General features: G+C 46.9%; 6 protein-coding genes across 6 annotated transcripts; 2 read left to right on the forward strand and 4 right to left on the reverse strand.

Annotated features, from left to right (window-relative positions):
• Positions 1-179: 179 nt before the first annotated feature.
• Positions 180-1,591, reverse strand: J7337_006076 (uncharacterized protein; the record flags this gene model as incomplete). The annotated part of the gene is made up of 3 exons (XM_044823742.1): positions 180-251; positions 371-1,477; positions 1,535-1,591. 3 exons carry the CDS (start codon positions 1,589-1,591, stop codon positions 180-182), a joined length of 1,236 nt encoding a protein of 411 aa, XP_044682233.1.
• A 985-nt stretch (positions 1,592-2,576) lies between these two features.
• On the forward strand, positions 2,577-6,070 carry J7337_006077 (uncharacterized protein; the record flags this gene model as incomplete). Its single annotated transcript, XM_044823743.1, has 8 exons — positions 2,577-2,818; positions 2,867-3,191; positions 3,249-3,865; positions 3,919-4,248; positions 4,381-4,568; positions 4,626-5,526; positions 5,615-5,720; positions 6,002-6,070. The coding sequence occupies 8 exons, from the start codon at positions 2,577-2,579 to the stop codon at positions 6,068-6,070; spliced, it is 2,778 nt and encodes a 925-aa protein (XP_044682234.1).
• A 1,961-nt stretch (positions 6,071-8,031) lies between these two features.
• On the forward strand, positions 8,032-9,062 carry J7337_006078 (uncharacterized protein; the record flags this gene model as incomplete). The annotated part of the gene is made up of 2 exons (XM_044823744.1): positions 8,032-8,480; positions 8,537-9,062. 2 exons carry the CDS (start codon positions 8,032-8,034, stop codon positions 9,060-9,062), a joined length of 975 nt encoding a protein of 324 aa, XP_044682235.1.
• A 906-nt stretch (positions 9,063-9,968) lies between these two features.
• Positions 9,969-10,835, reverse strand: J7337_006079 (uncharacterized protein; the record flags this gene model as incomplete). Its single annotated transcript, XM_044823745.1, has 1 exon — positions 9,969-10,835. The coding sequence occupies one exon, from the start codon at positions 10,833-10,835 to the stop codon at positions 9,969-9,971; it is 867 nt and encodes a 288-aa protein (XP_044682236.1).
• A 748-nt stretch (positions 10,836-11,583) lies between these two features.
• Positions 11,584-12,224, reverse strand: J7337_006080 (uncharacterized protein; the record flags this gene model as incomplete). The annotated part of the gene is made up of 3 exons (XM_044823746.1): positions 11,584-11,603; positions 11,716-11,890; positions 11,961-12,224. The coding sequence occupies 3 exons, from the start codon at positions 12,222-12,224 to the stop codon at positions 11,584-11,586; spliced, it is 459 nt and encodes a 152-aa protein (XP_044682237.1).
• A 4,738-nt stretch (positions 12,225-16,962) lies between these two features.
• On the reverse strand, positions 16,963-17,748 carry J7337_006081 (uncharacterized protein; the record flags this gene model as incomplete). The annotated part of the gene is made up of 4 exons (XM_044823747.1): positions 16,963-17,217; positions 17,341-17,432; positions 17,474-17,565; positions 17,618-17,748. The coding sequence occupies 4 exons, from the start codon at positions 17,746-17,748 to the stop codon at positions 16,963-16,965; spliced, it is 570 nt and encodes a 189-aa protein (XP_044682238.1).
• Between the last annotated feature and the right edge of the window lie 82 nt (positions 17,749-17,830).

Here is a 17,830-nt window from a genome sequence, read left to right on the forward strand (position 1 = left end):
GCTTGTATCTCGTTCCATCTAAGTGGTCGTTTGGCACAAATGAGCCATCCCAATAGTAGTTTTGATCTCTCCCATCTCGCAGAACCTCCTGGCTGTGCCATGAGACTACTTTTAACGGAGTCCAACAATCTTTCGTACCTGAATTGGTAAGTTGAAGTCAAGTACTAGTATCAGAGTACCTACATGTCTCCAAGCTTCGTGGGGAGTATCCCTTGTCTGAGAAGGGTGAGCAAATCACCTTTGGTATCCTGCTGTAAAAGGAATTCAATGGCCAGATGAGCGTAAAGAAACGAGTCTAGCATGCTTTGTCAGTCTGGATCCGTCAATGGCACGAGGTAAATCAGTATAGACCTTGGCTTTGATGGCATACTATTCTTTCAACATCTGATTTATCAGCCTCAGAAAGACTGAACCCAACACCGTGACTTGATCTCGAGAACTCCGGAAGTTTTTTCTGCACAAAAGCCCTAATGTCGTCTTGGTTGTCTTCGGGCCTAAGTACTATACCGAAGCAATCGTCTCCAGGTATATGCTTCTTGGCATCAGATGTTTCTCGGCCGATGAAAAGAACTCTCAGGTGACCCAATCTAATTTGCGTGTCATATGCCGACACCAAATCCTTGAAGAACTTGGCGGTTTGTTGAATCTCGGCTCCATGGCATTCATCTACTCCGTCAATCACGATGTAGTGTCGTACAGAGAACTCAATGAATGTCTTGATGAGCTTTTGAGCCAGTTTTGCATCTATGAGGATGGAGCCTCCACTGGTGATCTTTTCCTGGTAGCAATATGGGATTATATAATCCTCGGCCTCTACCATCTGCAGGAGTATTCCCTTCAGGACATCGAGGTGGCTTTTGTGTTCGATGTCGTTTTCTTGGCAGTAAAAGTAGCATGCCTTGCTGGCCTCCGGAAACGAGGGCATGGTATTCTGGAGTTTGGATGATTTCAGTTCATCAACTATCAGAGATGCAAGTACCGTTTTGCCTGAATTCGTCAGCATCGTATTGGGGGTCTCTGGGGAGTAGTTACCGTATCCCACGTTTCCATGCAGCCATATGGCTGAGTGAGGAGGGTCTTCCTCTCCCATCCACTCCGAAATATCGCTGTAGTTTCGGAAAAGCCAACGGCCACTCTTCGGGCAGATTGTCATCTCGCGAAATTCATTCTGCAAACGTTGCATCTTCCGAGAAGAGGTGATCCATTCAGCCACTTCATACTTTCTCCTACGGCGTCGGTCATTTTCGTCGGTCTCGAAATTCTTCCATTCTGACTTGAGGCCATAAGAGTACTGCTGGAATGCCGCTTGAAGGGCTTCATAGTCTTTGGAATTAGGCCACTCTATTGAATCATTGTGGCTGGGAAGCTCACCTTGCACAGAACTGTTCTCTTTGATAAAATTGGCATGTGAGCCGAGAGAAACGGATAGTCTTGAGAATAGGTCACTTGCGTCATCCCACACCGATCTCTGAAGCCGCTGCCATACTTGGATAAGTTAGCCGAGTGAACTTGGTCTATGAAAATAGGATCTTACACTTTGCTGTGAGTGAGAAAAGCCTGTATGCCATTGAATGAAACCGCTGTATGTCATGGTAGATATTGACTATACACTCCATGGCGGGCGGAAATCTTTGAAATAAGTCCTCGAATTGAGTCAAGGGCAGGAGTTGGGCTCCAAGAAGTCCGCAAACATCGAGCACTCCGTCAAAAGCCCTGTCAGTAGTGTTGGTACTCTGTGAGCGTTTAGCGGAGTCCGGTGCATGAGCCAGAAACCAGTAATTACCCTTAGGAAGAACCTCACCGAGCCCCAAACGATTGACATCACACCTTTGTTGCCAGGGAACTCAAGGTGCAAGAGTACTTTATCGAACTCTTCTAAGCCATCAAGAAACATCCGCAGTCGATTCATGTCCATCATGTTGTTTGTTTTATCTCGTAACGATTGGATATCCCGGATTTCTTTTCGCATGTCTCCAATAGTCGTGTTTTCGAACTCTTCTTCATGGTGTGGCTTCAGAGATCGTCTGAATTCTTCAGCTAATTCATAAAGCCGGTCCATCATGATAAGCATTCGAGTGACACTGTCTAAAGCCCTTGGAGACCAAGCCTTGATATACCACTGTGTCAATGAAAAATACAGGACAGCTGGTAGTGGCTCGGAGGGAATCGACTGCAAAGGGACAGCTAGCGGTGGAGGATTCAAGAGAAAACCCAGCTGCAAAACCTGAGGAGAGCCTCAAAATCGCCTTGTTGGGAGCCTTTAATGGCGGTGTTGCATTTTCAAGCCATATCATCCAATCGCTGGGTAACACACCCGCAAAGCGAACCAGATTATGATAGCGTGGGTCTGCCTTGTTGGCCAAGCGAGCTGCAGTTGGCTGAAAATAGAGGTCCTGATTCGATGTTGGGTCACCGACTCCAGGGATCTCCTGCATAATGCACGCGCTTACACAGCCTGATTCTTGTATTTTCCATGTCAGCAGGAACTTGGCTGTCAAAGCTCCCGTACTTCAAAACTGCGTGGTTCGCAATATTATAATTTTCGTCTTGTTCAAACAATCCATGATATCAACAATATGTCTAACTTGCGGGATCTCCTTAATCCTGTTAGTGACGATGACCACCATATGTCTCACTCCAACAATGAGCTGGGGGTAGAGCAAGACCAAGATCATTACATGGGCTATGCGCCCAGTCTCCAAGAACTCGGCAACATTGGATCGACTGATGATGCCTCGCAAGCATTTTGGTGGGCTCTAAATGGAGACATTACTGAGGCTGATAGCTATGCCCAGTCCAATCTTACAAACACTCAAGTGTATGGAACTTTATGTATCAATTCAAACTATGACTAAAGATAGGACAGTGATACTCTATTTCCAGAACACAGCATCCCGGTACACCACTATGCTCAAGACAATGATCTGGGCGTTGATCTACAACTGGGAATGATAGATTTGGGTATGGACTTCGACATGAATGATTTTCAGATGACATCTCATCCCGACGAAGACGAGAATGTCCCCTCAGATATGACGACTGCACTCGAAAGCTTCCAATTCCTTCAATTGCCCACCGAAAGCTCTCGAGAAGGATCAGCCATGACACCGGGGCTTTCTGTGCTAAGTCGGTCAAATACAACACCTATAACATTACCGGAAGATGAGGACGCTTTAGTTCACTACGGCATGGTAATTACACACAGCCTCAATGATATTACAAAGTGAATTAATACTCATTTTTCTTAGCTTCACAACATCGAAGTGAAATTAGTACCTGATGACATGTTATCCATAGATAAAAGACTGGCAGCAGAGGCGTCAGCTTACCAGTACTTCAGACCAACAGATTATCAGAACCAACTCATGCTTTGCTTCCCTGGTGATGGGAAACACTTCGGCCATCTCCCTTTAGCGGCAGGCCAGACTCTCCTACCTCTGATGACGCAACCATCAGTCGAGATTGAACCACTGGCTCTAAAATACGATCTGAGGGAGGTCATAAGCCGTGCAAACAAACCCGCGGATGCTAGGGTGAAAGTCGACATGAATATCTATGGTCTGCGATCCAAGGCGTTGGATATTGGCCAAAGGCTCTCCAATGGAAAGCTGTGGCTTCAGAGATCTAGCCACGGGAGGCATGGTACTGCTTACGAAAATCCACACTTCTTGAACATTAGCGCCGAAGATACCGGAATCGATGAAGTCCAGAATGCGGGACTGGTTCCTAGTGATGCTGCCCCTAAGAAGATGAGCAAGGAAGATCAACTTCGGAAGATGGTGGACGAGGTCTACAAAACGGTCGAGAACAACCGCGAACTTGAGATGGTTGAAGGTGGTGACAGAGTAACCCAACAGCTGTTAAGGTAATCTAGTGGAACCTACAGCCCATTTGATTGTGGTGCTAATAGGACAATAGACATCAGAAGGAAGCCCTAGGTTTCATGCTCGAGAGAGAGTCTGGGCACATCAACGAAAAGTACAGACTTTGGGAAGAGATCAAACACGGAGATGGAAAAGTCCAATATCGACACAGAATCACCAAGAGACGCAAGGATATGCGGCCAGAGGAGAAAGGTGGTGGTATTCTTGCCGACGATATGGGAATGGGAAAGTCGCTTTCCATCCTCGCCTTGATAATGAAGACTCTTGACAATGGCAAAGAGTGGGCGGAAGAGAAATGCGGAGCACAAAAACAGGAGATCTCTCAAATTCTCTCGTTCTACCCTGGTTGTGGTCTCGGCAGCTTGTAGGTTTCACCTCATGGTCACTCTTATTTCAGCTACTGATACGACTTAGTATTGGTCGATGAGTGGATGAACGAGGTGAGGAAGTAAGTGTCGCGAGGCTTCTCTCGGACGAGCTTTCTGACCCGGTATAGGCACTTACAGAATGGTATCGGAGTGGTTAAGTACCACGGCGAAAAGAGGCCGAAGACCCTCGAAGAGCTTCAGGACACAGATATCGTGGTCACAACGTATCATACGCTTACTGCCGAGTATCTAGCGGGGAAAGGAAAGAATTCGCCACTGTATCAATTAGGCTGGTATCGAATAGTCCTTGACGAAGGTGAGTCATCCATCTGCAGCATTTATCGAAATACATAGTTAATCGGGAAGCTTACAGCTCATATCATCCGCCGTCCATCCACAAAGTTCTTCCAGGCATGCGAGTATCTCCACGCCAACTCTCGATGGTGTCTCTCTGGGACACCCATCCAAAACAAGCTTGCCGATATTGGCTCACTGTTCCGTTTCATTCGCGCCGAACCATTCGATAAGGCATCCGAATTTAGGAAGTGGATAGAAACCCCATTCGACAACGCTTTTAACGATCATGAGCTCATAAGGGATCGGTTGGTGCTACTCCTTGAAGCACTGTGTCTTCGGCGGACTAGAGAGGTCCTCAACTTGCCGAAGACACGACAATTTGTTCGACATTTGGACTTCAGTACGCAAGAGCGAGACCAATACGAAAAGACAGACGCTGTCATTCTACGCAACGTGCAGCATCGCATGGGCGAAGCTGAAAAGAGCTCTAAGTTTGGCATGTTCCAGCGGTGGCTTCAACTGCGAATTGTCTGTAACCACGGAACATATCAAAAGTTGTTCTCCTGGCATCGGAGAAGCCTTTTGGAAGAGCGAGAGGCAATAGTTGGAACAGCCGGTCACTATGGCGAATTATCCTGCGTAGGATGCGAGGAGCCGATGCCAATACTGGGATGCGACTTAACAAAGAGGATGTTCGACGATGAATGCTCTCATATTCTGTGCTCAAAATGCATTGAAGAGTCGAGTATGTCCCTACCCGAGACTCGAAGCCGATGCCCGATCTGCGTCAGATGGTACAAAGAACCTTCAATACCCCGAGAGGAAGAGACTTTGGGGCACAGTGAGAGACCGAGAAAGCGACGAAAGGCTACTTTAGCAATAGATGATCACGAGAGCTACTTCAACGCGCAAGGTATTTCAACCAAGTTAAGGACTTTGGTTGAGGATGTTCAGAAAGATCTCTGGACCACAAAAAGGTATATCAATCTTGAACTACTGTTTTGTTCTAACAGTAGACAGTATCATTTTCTCTTGCTGGACACGAACGCTGTATTTGATATACAGGCACTTGGAACAGGCTAAGATTCCATACCTCCAGCTCGATGGCAATAGTCCTCTGCCCCAGCGGCACGCTACGCTCCTTAAGTTCGAGAATGAGGATGAGACACCGGTTCTTATTATGACGACAGGGACCGGAGCATTTGGGCAAGTCGATTACTCATACAGTGGCATCCGTAGACTAATATTATTCTAGGCTGAATTTGACTTGCGCAAATCGAATCTTCATCACAGAACTACAATGGAATCCCAGCGTGGAGAGCCAAGCGATTTCCCGAGCTATTCGCCTTGGGCAACAGAGTGAAGTTCGAGTTACAAGATACATTATCAATCATACTGTAGAAGAGGTATCAAGCTCGATTACAAGATATGGAGCATTACTAACAGATGTAGGACATACGGCAGCAGCAGGAGCACAAGAAGCATATTGCAGCACTAGGTTTCGAAGAAGAAATCTTCTAGATGATATGCTGGTGTTTTGACGCGCGATGGCGGTTGATGGAATGACAAAGGCACGTGAGAGTTAATTTGGATTATCTGGGAAAAAAAAAAAAAAGCTAAGCAGACAATGATATTTACTTTATCAAGTTTGAGGCATGATATTAGCGCTTGGTCATGTAATTTTCCTTGATATGATTATTCTCTTCACATTTGTCAAAGCCAGTGTCAGGACTGTGGATGAATAGATGTTGTAAAGCTATCCTGTGACAGTCAGACTGGCATATGGCTGGCTCAAAATCATAAATCTTTGTTCCTTAGGTGACAAATGAGTGAGGCCTCTGACCTTCTCAACACGTATTGTGGTCCAGTGAAATGGAGTCGGCAGAAGCTGCACAAGAGACTTTTAGGGCTTTTAGTTTTTCAAATATTAACGTAAGTGAATACATTCAGTAGGTCTTTGGATAGAAGCACAGACACCAGGTTTATCTCTTTACAGCAGAAGAAGCTCATAGTTATATATAACTACAATTAACACAGTGATGCAAAGGTGAATGTTAGTGGGTTCAGAGAAGGTCAAAATTGCAGTGAAACGGGAACTGGCGAGGCTAAGGTACAGTTAGTAGACTAGGGGTGTAAGAAAACCTGACCGGTGCTGCCATACAGTTTCAATATGAGAGAACAGGCCAAATCTTTTGACACCCCAAGGGAGTAGAGCGCTCTTTGGTTGTTCAGCTGACACGATGCGCAGTTTGATTGGCCATTTTATCTCCGTCCTTGATCGATGAAAACGAGGCCCTGCCAATCATGATCTAGCATATCGGGAATAGAGTACAGTGCACATGTAGCTTAGGTAGTTGGGAGATTGTGGGAGCTCCAGGAGTCCAGAGCAGGTTAAAATTGCAGTGAATGGTTGGTTGAAACACAACTTGGATTGTCGCCCTCTGATAGGCTAATCTGGGCAGCTTCAGTGCGTGTTAAAATTGCAGTGAACTACATGGCGGTTGAAAGACGTTGAAAGCGGCCACTGATTAATCCTAGGGCATCGGAGGCGTTCTCATTTTATCTTCCTATCTTAGTTTAGCCTCTTCCCCAACTTCGACTAGCGTTTGCGGGGCCAAAGCTCGAGTCCAACATTCCCCGCAACATCGGCCATAGGTTCCCGGGTCCTCATTGACGTTGATGCTTGCAAAATTCTAAAGACAGAGGAATTTTCCCCTTAACTCTTGCCCAGCCACGCAAGTACCAACTATTATCTCCCCTGAGATACCGAGTTTCGTGCGCCGAGAGTCGATCACCTTAGCTCATCTCGGCTCTATCCGAGGCCTGCGATGCCGCCAAAGAAACGTGCATACGTACCAAAGACGAAGGGTCAGTACAACCTCACATCTTCTTGACAGAGTTTAACAGATGAACAGGTTGTCATGAATGCTCGAAACGACGTATTCATTGTGATAGGAATGAACCGAGCTGTAATAAGTGTACTTCCAGAGGCTTGAGTTGCAGTGGCCTTGGTATTCGACATCGGTTTAACAAGGGTGTCGCTGCGAGAGGAAAGTGGGCTGGCAAGACTATCGACAGGGTTTATGAGGAGTATGCACAATACCATCTCAGTGTTCTCAATGAAAATACTGACTTTATCTCAGGAATGAATGGAAGGTCTCTTCAGCTGACAAGGACGCATCAGCATCGTCGGGATCAAGTTCAGCCGCAGATACAAACCCGGAAACCACGGAATCCTATCGTATTGACAATGATGAAGATGATATCGATTATATCGCATCGGAAACTGGTACCTACGACCTTGTGCTAGCAGATTCACAACCACCCACAGACCGTGAGGTTTTCATGACACTCTTTTTGAAAGGAGTTCCAGATAACATGCCAGCGTGGAAGAGGAATCTCTTCATGACGTGTAAGTCCGGACTTCACTTGCTTCCTCTAGATACTTACACCTTCTAGTTTCACGGTGTATATCAACGGAGATGGTAGCCATAGACGGCGTTCACAACGACTGGCGCCACCTCCTTCTTCCACTCGCTCAACAAGACGAACTCGTCATGGATGCCGTCCTTACAGTCTCGGCTTTTCACTTCCACATCAACAAGCTAGACAATAATTTCAAAAAGAACCAGAAGCAGTACTCTGCTTTCGGAACGAACACATACGATACTTACGTCCCTGATCCATATCAACTTCTGGGCCGAACACTTCAAGGTCTACGGCAACGTCAGGAACTGATATGCAATAATCAAACTACCCAGCACTCGGTACTCATCAGCCTTTTGCTTCTAATGACATCCGTGCTTGTCACTGGAGGCTCAGACTTTCCTGTTCTTTTGCGAATGCTCGAGTCAGCGCTGGACGCTATTGGAGGAAAAGAAGGGCTCGGTACTGGCATATTGGCTGGCTTTATCATGCGTGAGCTTCACAAGTGAGTACACGCAACTTATCCCGAGCCGAATGATGGACATTCTAACAAGATAATAGGATCCGAGTTTATGCTGCCCCGCATCTCGGGGAAGAAACAGGTCTCCAAATGATCTCATCTCAAGCCCGAACAGATCAACTCTTCGGCTGTCTCAACCACTGTCTCCAACTCTACCCAGAACACACACCACTCTTCTCCCAAGTCGCAAGCCTCGTCTATCAAGCCCGAGATATCTATCTCCAACAGGTTCTCTCCGACCATACCTCCAACTTCTTCGACCTAGATCCCATACCCACCAATCCCGAGTCGGTAGCACGCGTGCAGCGCTTCATCGAAGCCCTCGAACAATTCCCAGAGACTTCTCCTGTCGCTCACATGTTAGTCTGGACGACTTTTGTGGCGGCGTCGGATGCACAGCTTGAAGAGCACAAGGTCTATTTTGAGAATGTTTTGAGAAGACATCATGCGAGAAGTGGGTTTGGTAATTTGTTGAAGGGTATTGAGGCGTTGAAGAGGATGTGGGGTAGAAAGCCTGGGGAGAGATGGACGACTCTTTTACCGCAGACAAAGGTTCTTGTTGCTTAAGATGGAAAGGCTGAGATCGCGTAAAATGGCGATTGGAAGACTCGGTTTTGAAAATACCCTAATTTCGGATTCTTCAGTTTGATACAATTTGAGTTACAGTCGCTAAGACAATAAATATGAATGCTCCCAATGAAAGACCTGACTTATTTCTTCCGTGAGTCGTGAATGACCGAATCTCGTTGAATCCGAAAACACCATTGATGGATTCACTTTACCGCCTCGAGTTCCACTGAACATAGGTGTCTTCATTAAAAGTCCTCCACGCAATAAACCTGATACGGACATTCTTCATATGGATGCGCCCTGGAAAGCCAGTTAGTATCCTCCTCACGAACCTTAAACTTACTCTTTCAACGCCGCAACAGCCTTCCGCACCGTCTCCTCCCCAACAACCAACGTCTCAACCCTGACCTCCGGCGTCTCCTCCAACTCCCCAACCTTGCCAATAGCCGGATTCGCCGCATCTCCCGGCCTAAACTGCCCAATTCCCGACGTCTGCCACGCGCACTCAGTATACCCGCCAGGACCGGGATAGCGGCCCGCGCCGGCTTTGAAAATAGCGGCTTTGCATGCGGAGGCGCGGGCGGGTGGGACGTAGAAGACGAGGCTGAAACGGCGTAGTGATGCCATGGTGTTGCGAGATGTTCCGGGACCGGGAAGAGAAGTTACTTCAGGGGATGGTCCGAGATTGTTTGGTGAGTGGGGTTGCATTGACGGTGATGTGTATCATGTGACGTTGTGACACGGAAAATAATCTCGCAGGCTGATCTGATATCTGCATCTCGGACACCGCCGATGTTAGATATTACATCAAAATATTGACGTCAGAACCGGAATCGTTGCCGGTCAATATCAAAACATTCTCAATACCACACCCAAGTCGAGTAAGAATTATGATATTATTTTCTATGAAAAGAATTTTGAGCCGCTTTCATCCATTATCGCAGACCACGCATTTTCCACCTCGTTCGGAATGCCAATAGGTGACTTCGCTCTGATAACTCCACCTTGCTCGCCGATGATCCGGTCCAGAAAGCGATCCATAGACCAAAGTTCTCTCCGGAAATCTTTCTCGGGTTGCGCCTTTTCTTGTTGAGCTTCTCTTGTTTGCTTAAGCCGTGGCCAGCAAGAAATATGAACCGCATCATTCTCGTAGACTTTTTCAAATGAAGTTATTGTCCGGCTGCTCATGGCTGGGTCCTGCACAACGACCATAGACCGCGGAGAGCAAATTCCGTTCTCTTCCAAAACCGCCTTGGCCTCTGATGCATCTGCTCCGCAGTTATTTGAGAGGTCGGAGACCAGGATTCGAAATCCGTGATCTTGACTCCCTGTTTGGTTGATCTTGAGTTTGTAGAATTGTTCCGCCATGATTTTCAACACTTCGCCTTCAGGCTTCCCATTTATCGTGTCAAATATTGTGCAATACTTCTTGCTTGCTCTGATAGCATCGTAAACGAATAGTGTGCAAGGTCCAATGCCGCCACATAACACAAGTACTGTGTCTCTTTGTCTTTCCTCGTATTCCCTCTGCTGCTGCACCGCCCACTCGAAGACAGCTTCAGGAATAGCCAGGATCGCTGATGCGCAAAGAATGATGACATCAGTTGATTGATTTTCAGAGTCTGATTCCTCCTCTCCGATGTGTCGCAGCGACTGGAGATATGAGTCGAGTTCCTTGGCGCTGTAAATCTGCTGTAAAGCTAGGAAGCGTGAGATGATATCCACCGAGTCGGACCACTCATCCGGCGTGTCACTTGTTCTTGAAGGCATTATGATAAATCAAAAGTGATGTGAGAACTGTCATAGCAGACCGAGCACAACTGAGGGGCATGTGCAGGTTGATATATCTCGGTGAGCAATAACCCGATTCTTCAGCCTCCATCTGCGCCCAGAAGGTCAACTCCAGATTTCCCCACTTCAGTACCCATCAAAATCGATTAAGGGATGATTTCTAATAGTATTAGCCAGTGGGAAAATTCCCTTTACACGTAATTCAAGCACTAATCTTATCACAGCGGGAGTTACTAACACGAACCGTACGTAACGTGGATCCTCTATGCCTATTTAGGAACACCACAAACATGGACACCTCAACGTTACGTCAAATGATTCATTTTTCGGCGCTCGGTAGTAATCAGATTATCAGTCATCACTAAACCCCATCAAAAATAATGGCTCTTCAACTTTGCCATTTCGGCCGCTTCTGATAGTGAGCAGCCCGACATCCAAGATTTCATGGAAAACGATCAACTGGTCTAGGTTGCATAAGGATATGAATTTATGATGAAGGAGACATGGCTATGAAGACAGTAATAAAGATAAAGTTTATGTAGTGCAAGCGAGGTAAGGTGGGGTACGTAATATCAACAATTCCATGAACCTATCCGTCAACAGTAGAAAGGTACTCAGTTCCTATTAGACGGACGGCCTGCATATATTTGGGCTATAAGGTTGCGAATTGCGATGAAAAAGGCTGCCACCACGAACTCTTGGTTACGTTTATCACGACGCATCCCCGCTAGCTCTTCCTGCTCACGACTTATGGAAGTCAATTTAGCTTGCAGTTGTTGGTAGGCGAGCTGAACGTCATGCAGCCGACCATGTAACGATTTTATGTGGCGTAGGAGTGTTTCCATGTCATTTGGCTTACTCCCATCTGCAAAGTCACCGCCGTTAGGAACATCCTCAAGGTCTTGCCTGGGATCGTTTGATAGGAATTCTTGAACATTACGTGTCAGAACTGTGATCGAATTGAGGACTTGACGGAGGGCTTCCTTTAGCTGGCGCCTGTTGTCTGCGAACTCATTCGGTTGTTTAGCACTCTTCTGGGAGATAGTTAATACTTGTCCATGTCCTGTTCATCATTATCATGAACCTTCCAGGGAAAAGACTTACCGACAAGTAACGCGCTTGCCTCTTGATAAAGTCCTGGAAAACTTCCAAGATGATGGTGTACTGGTCCAGCACACGACTGAGACTCAAAGTCATGGTGTGCAGGAAAAAGGTTCGGGGGGAGTGTCTGAGCATTTCTTCAGGTGTTCGTAAATCGCTCTCCGAACCAGATTCGTCATCCTCGAAGTCAAATCCAAAAATCGATGTACTCGTGTCGCCGTCTTCAAAGCAGTACACGTCCCAGTAATCAATGCTATGTACAGCCATCCCAAATGAGATTACTGATTCATAAAGACTGGCTTGGCTATCTTGGCAAAATAAAGCCCCCGACAGGCTTTCGGTAAGAAACGAAAGGTTCAATCGAGTTCTGAATGGCTCTCCCGTCTTGGACATGGTTCGGGGGTCATTATAGCCTTCAGAAATGAGTGTAAAGAAGGGAAATTGAAACCTGAGATGATGCTGACGTGATCCCCACCATTGCTATAATAAAAGCTTGTTAGTCAAAACGCGCCATAATTTTAGTTTTCAATTAACTTGCAATTTCACTGATCTGTATGCAGGGGCTGATCTTTGTCGTGACATACGACATGATCATTGGGCGGAGAATGGCTACTTGGCGGCAAGACATGGTCCTGATGAGAGCCATGATACTGGCCCCATCTGGGTTATGAATGTAACTATCTCAAATTGTCAGCTCAGTGGCATGTTACGGTGTCTATTCATTGCGTACATTCGTCTCAGTTGCTTTATCAAGGCCGGACCTGGTCCTGTTCCTGTGTGAAATCGCTGAAAAGATAAGTGACAAGCCCTTTTACTGTGCTGGCAAGAAGATTACTGAACACATACCTGTTCGTTTAGAATCTCGTTTAGCCTGAGGCTTGATGCAAGTGGTTTGTCTTGACTGGTATAGGAAAGCGTTTTCTGGCACCAACCTACATCAGTGACAACCGCAAAATATGGGACTTCTATGCTTGAATCCACAGCTCTGGTATCTGAGCTGGCATATGGACCTGATCTAAGTGGATGAGATATGAACTTGTCCAGAGCGAACGAAGCACCATAGCAAAAGTCTTGTATACGCTCTATGCTTCGTTCTGTAAACCTTGTGTACGGATGGCAAAACAGAAGGTTTGTAACTTCCACTTCATCATCCAGCACTCCCGCTCCTGCCTTACTCAATGTTTGCAGAAGTGAAGTGCCCTCCTGGTCTGGATGAAAGGGTGTTTCGAACCTGCGGAACTGGGCGCTGTGGCGTCTCGGATCCTCCGGTCGTTTCCATGTCTGTGTGAGTGGGGAGGACCCCAGAGGGCATTTTGCGGAACCGGAGTGAACATGAGTGTACGGTTCAGCCGAGTGTAATTTATTGAGAGAAATCGTGGCCTGAGCAGTCATGGTATCTTCAGATTTGTTGCGAAGTGGCAGGAGAAGGTTCTGTGAGGGTAGAGCCACAGTGGTTGCATTGAAGGCAACTCGGATTTGTTCAATAGTGTCTGAAAGTGGAACAACGAAAACATCACCAATGATGTTGGAGCCGATAACGTGCCCATATATATCGAACGTAGTCTGGTCAACAACGATTGAGCCGCACTCTCCTGGCTCAAGACCTAATATATCGATTTAGTAATAGTCAAGCGAGACTCAGACACATTTCTCACCTTGATCAGAATCCAGTATCATTTTCCAGGCTCTACATGGACTTCGATCCTGTAGTGGACCAAGCTCACTGAGGCCACTGAATAGGCAGCCCTTTCTTGTGCCATTTACCCCCGAAATCATGTACACCGATGTCGTATGAGACAGCGGTTGTTTCGATACTTGACGAAGGAGTACAGGACTCGACATGGAGTCTACGGTGATAATGTTAGGTAGTTGTAAGTTCGCTGAAGAGCTGTTCAAGTTGACAAATGCCCAGTCCAGGTATGGTGCGGGGGGGTCCAATGTATGTGGGAAAGGAACGGGTTGGCCTACTAGGCACTCGGCAAGACGAGATCGAGGGCGGTCCGCCGCGTGCCACGCATTGAGGCTCTCCTCATCTCCACTGTCATGCGTGCTGCTATGACCAAATTCCAAATTCTTCTTTTCCTGATCTGGATGGGGATTTTGGGGGATGACGGAATTGTCCTGATGCGCATTTGTTGACTCCCCCGTAGAGCTGCTGCGATGGATTGGCCCATCATCATTGGTGAAAAGAGAGTTTTCATCTCCCAGGCTGTTATTGAAGAGATGGTCGACAGTCATCATGTGACTTATGCCATCGACGATAAACGTCAGACCGATGGTGGCCATGCGGCCCTCATACTGGACCAGAGCACCGCAGAGTGTATCGCTGGATGAGTTGCTCGCTGCTCCTGGGATATGTGCCGCGTACTGTAATATAGGCTGATATGCGTGTGATAGATAGACAAGTTGAAATGACGGTTTCGACGATGGAAGATCGTGATGTAGCAAGGTAGGCCAAGTTGAGTCCTTGCGACAACAGAGTGTCGCAGCGTGCTTGTTGAAGAGCTCTCTCAGCATCTTGAGATCTCGTTTTCGACATTCTATAAGTATAGAGGGTAAGGCCGTGTCCCTCGAGTCGCCAATCATATGGCAACTGTAGATGATATGTCGACCGCACATACGAAGTTCATTATGCTCAGCGACGGCCTTCCTCAATTCATTTGTGACGTATTGAAACCTGTTTTGGAACTCTTCTGCTGAGCATGTCGTCGAGCACACCGGAAGGTCGTAAAAGATCATATTGCGACTTTGAGGCAGCGCCTTGACGCCTGTAATTGTCTCCTGGTGGGAGGAATTTGCAGCGAGTGGTATGCTAGTGTGATGAGGGGATCGCTGAAGTACCTGAGGTGGTGGCTGTTTAGAAGACTGCGATTGTGCCGACTGAGATGATAAGAATGCTTGAATCGCGACTCTTCGGTGCGATTGTCTCTGGCTCTGGGAAAAGTGTATTCGATGGTTATTTATGGGATTTTGCAAAGGTTGAATTGCCTCAGAGCGTTTTTTCTTCCGAAACCCCTTCTCAATTAGAGTCTTGAACTTGAGCGCAAATTTATCCTTGAAAGAAGCGTTCTCGTTACTTGGAGGCCCCCATCCCATGGCATAGACGCATGTCTGATTTCTAGAAGTTGACTGAGGTCAAAGAAAGATGTTCAGAGATCGCTAAATGACGGGGCGACATATGGTAGCTAGGACTCTCCACTATCTAGGGCTTTGAGGCTCAACTGGCAATTGCATTGTAATTGTAATTATGTATTGATACCCAACGAGGCTTGACGGATGGCCAATCGAATAGTGAAACATGTCCGCGGTCAGATTAGGATTTGTGGTCCTCAAGGCAATGCTGACAGGCGGACTGGGCGAACCATGGAGTGGTGGGATGAAGTGCAGATAGTAATTCCGTTGAATATTGGCCTGAGAAACGAATATTTAATGCTCTGATCCTCGGGAATCATGAGACGCGGCTCCATCAGCTTTTTTCTTCTAACAATATGAGACTAACAACACCTGAAGAGCAAGATGAGATTTCTCTCAGGCTTCTCGGAAGGAAGGGCAAGTTTGAAGCCTACTTCACGCTCTTTGATGAGCTAGCTCTAAGGGAAAGCACATTTAGTTGCAACTATGTTTCCTCCTCACCTACCCATCAGCACGTGCTATCAACTGCCATCCTGCTCAGAAATAACGTACAAAAGACAAAAGAAGAGACCATGAGGCAAATCTCCCGTGAGAATCAGGCAGTTGGAGAGAATGCCGGCAACATCATCAATAGGGCAGTACAAGCAATGGTGATGATTGACACGGCGGCTCAAGAATGGCACCCTGCAAACTTCGTGCTTGGAGGATACCAACCTATTTCCTGGCTATCGCACGAGTCATTTGTTTCGTTCATCGAACGATCAATTCCCCGTGCCCCTGAGCAATCATGCAACCGGTTTGAGGATATCATTGGTCATAAGTCAAAGCTTAAAGCATGGAAGCTGAAGAAACGGCTGGGGATTCGCTTTCTGCCAACAAATGACCTTTCATGCCACCTTCTTTTCAATGAGAAGGACAACACGCTATATCTCTTCCATCAGGTGGCGTACTTGAAAGCACATTTAGAGCAGTTTCAAAGCCATGCAAGCCCTTTGGATATAACTACGCTTGAAAGTCTAGGCCGGTATGCTTATTTATTCAATTTACTTATTGCAAACGGGAGGATCATTTCGTAGCTAATATTGGCGACAGTGGAACTCTACCGCCCCAGCTTCTTTTTGAGACTTTACATTCGTTGCAAGATATCCTCTTCCCCCTGAGAGATCATCGTTCTGAGAAGATCCTCCGGAAGCTGATCAGTAGAAACGGCTTTGACCCTGAATGCTGCGAATACGATGGCTATAATGTCTTCCACAAGGGGATGAGATACATGTACTGGGGAGAGCGGATAGCCAGGTTGTATGAGCTTGCGAAGAAACGACCGCCACGAAACAAACTGGAACGTTGGTTTGACCGTAGAAGTACTGATGGAAATGCTTTCTCTATTGCTCTGCTAGCTGTTGGTATTTCAATATTGGTCGGCATTGTAACCATTATGATGAGTGGATTCCAGTCATGGATTGCATGGATGGCTTGGAAGTACCCCACAGAGGTGCAGGCGTAGGTTTGTGCAGAATGTATGTTACTAATTTATTTCATTTAAAAGCTGTTGCTATCATAATTTAACTTTAGTTTTCAATCATTGGCAACTAAGAAGGCCGCTAGAAGGAGAAAAGGCTGTACATTGTCGTGCCGATTTTCTCCATCTATAGATCAGCCATGCAGTAATCACTTCATCCCCGTGTTGGTGTCATCTTCCTTTACATGAGGCTTACCCCCCTGCAGTTACTTGCAGCTCTCCACTCGCTTCCCTGGCTTCGCCTGTATGGCCTGGCAATACTGGGCTGTCAAATAATTTCAATTGCTCGCTCGCTATCCTTTCCCACCGCTAAACAAATCCCTACGGCGCCATGAATACATATCAAAAAAGGTTTCAAGGGCTGGAACATTCAGAGTCAGCCCTCTCATCAACCTGCTCAATACGACCAGTCTTGACATCATAAACATATCCGGTAATAGGCACATCCAAAATCAACGGACTCTTGCGCAAGAAGGCAACGTCATCAATGACGCTCTGCCGCAAATCAGAGAAGGGAAGAAACGCCATGTGGTCCACGTCTTCCTTTAGCTCTCGTCTGATCTTGGACCGGAAATCTGTGTCGGAGAAGCTCTGCATGCCGCAGCCGGTCTAGAAGCGTGGGGTGTCAGCCGGGCCGGTCATTATCTCCATGGGGGGTAGCTGAAATTATGGCCTTATGATAGTGCCGTGGGAATGGAAAATATCGAACAAAATGAGATGAGGCGGTCTTACATGGTGCATGACAATAATCTCACGCGTGCCCAGCATCTGCTGAGAAATCAAGATTGATCGAAGTGCTTCTACAGCACGACCACCAGCTGTAACTGTCAGCTTTGCAGGCGACACAAGAAAATTAGGTACGTACCATTTCGGATGACATGGGCATCGCCAAGGTCTAGACCCAGGACTTTCTCAACGTCCAATCTGCTGTCCATGCACGCTACCACCGCTACCTTTCTGGGTAAATGTTAGGCCCTCGATCCTAGGGCGCGGGTATGAGATCACCTACCGACGGGGCGGAGATGGTAAGTGGGACTGGGTAAACTTTGCTGCATATCGGCGATTCGCAGCTTCAAAGTCAGAAGTGACTGAGGGATAGAGGACGGGTGAGGACACGGGTGAAGTGTCAAGAGCAGGCATCTTGGTCTTGAAAAAGGCCATTGAGAAAAGCTGTGCAAATGGAGATGTAAAAGCTTGTTTTTCAAAGAGGGTCTTGTCTGTC

Source organism: Fusarium musae, chromosome 4 (assembly GCF_019915245.1).
Source record: "Fusarium musae strain F31 chromosome 4, whole genome shotgun sequence".
Taxonomy (NCBI): domain Eukaryota; kingdom Fungi; phylum Ascomycota; class Sordariomycetes; order Hypocreales; family Nectriaceae; genus Fusarium; species Fusarium musae.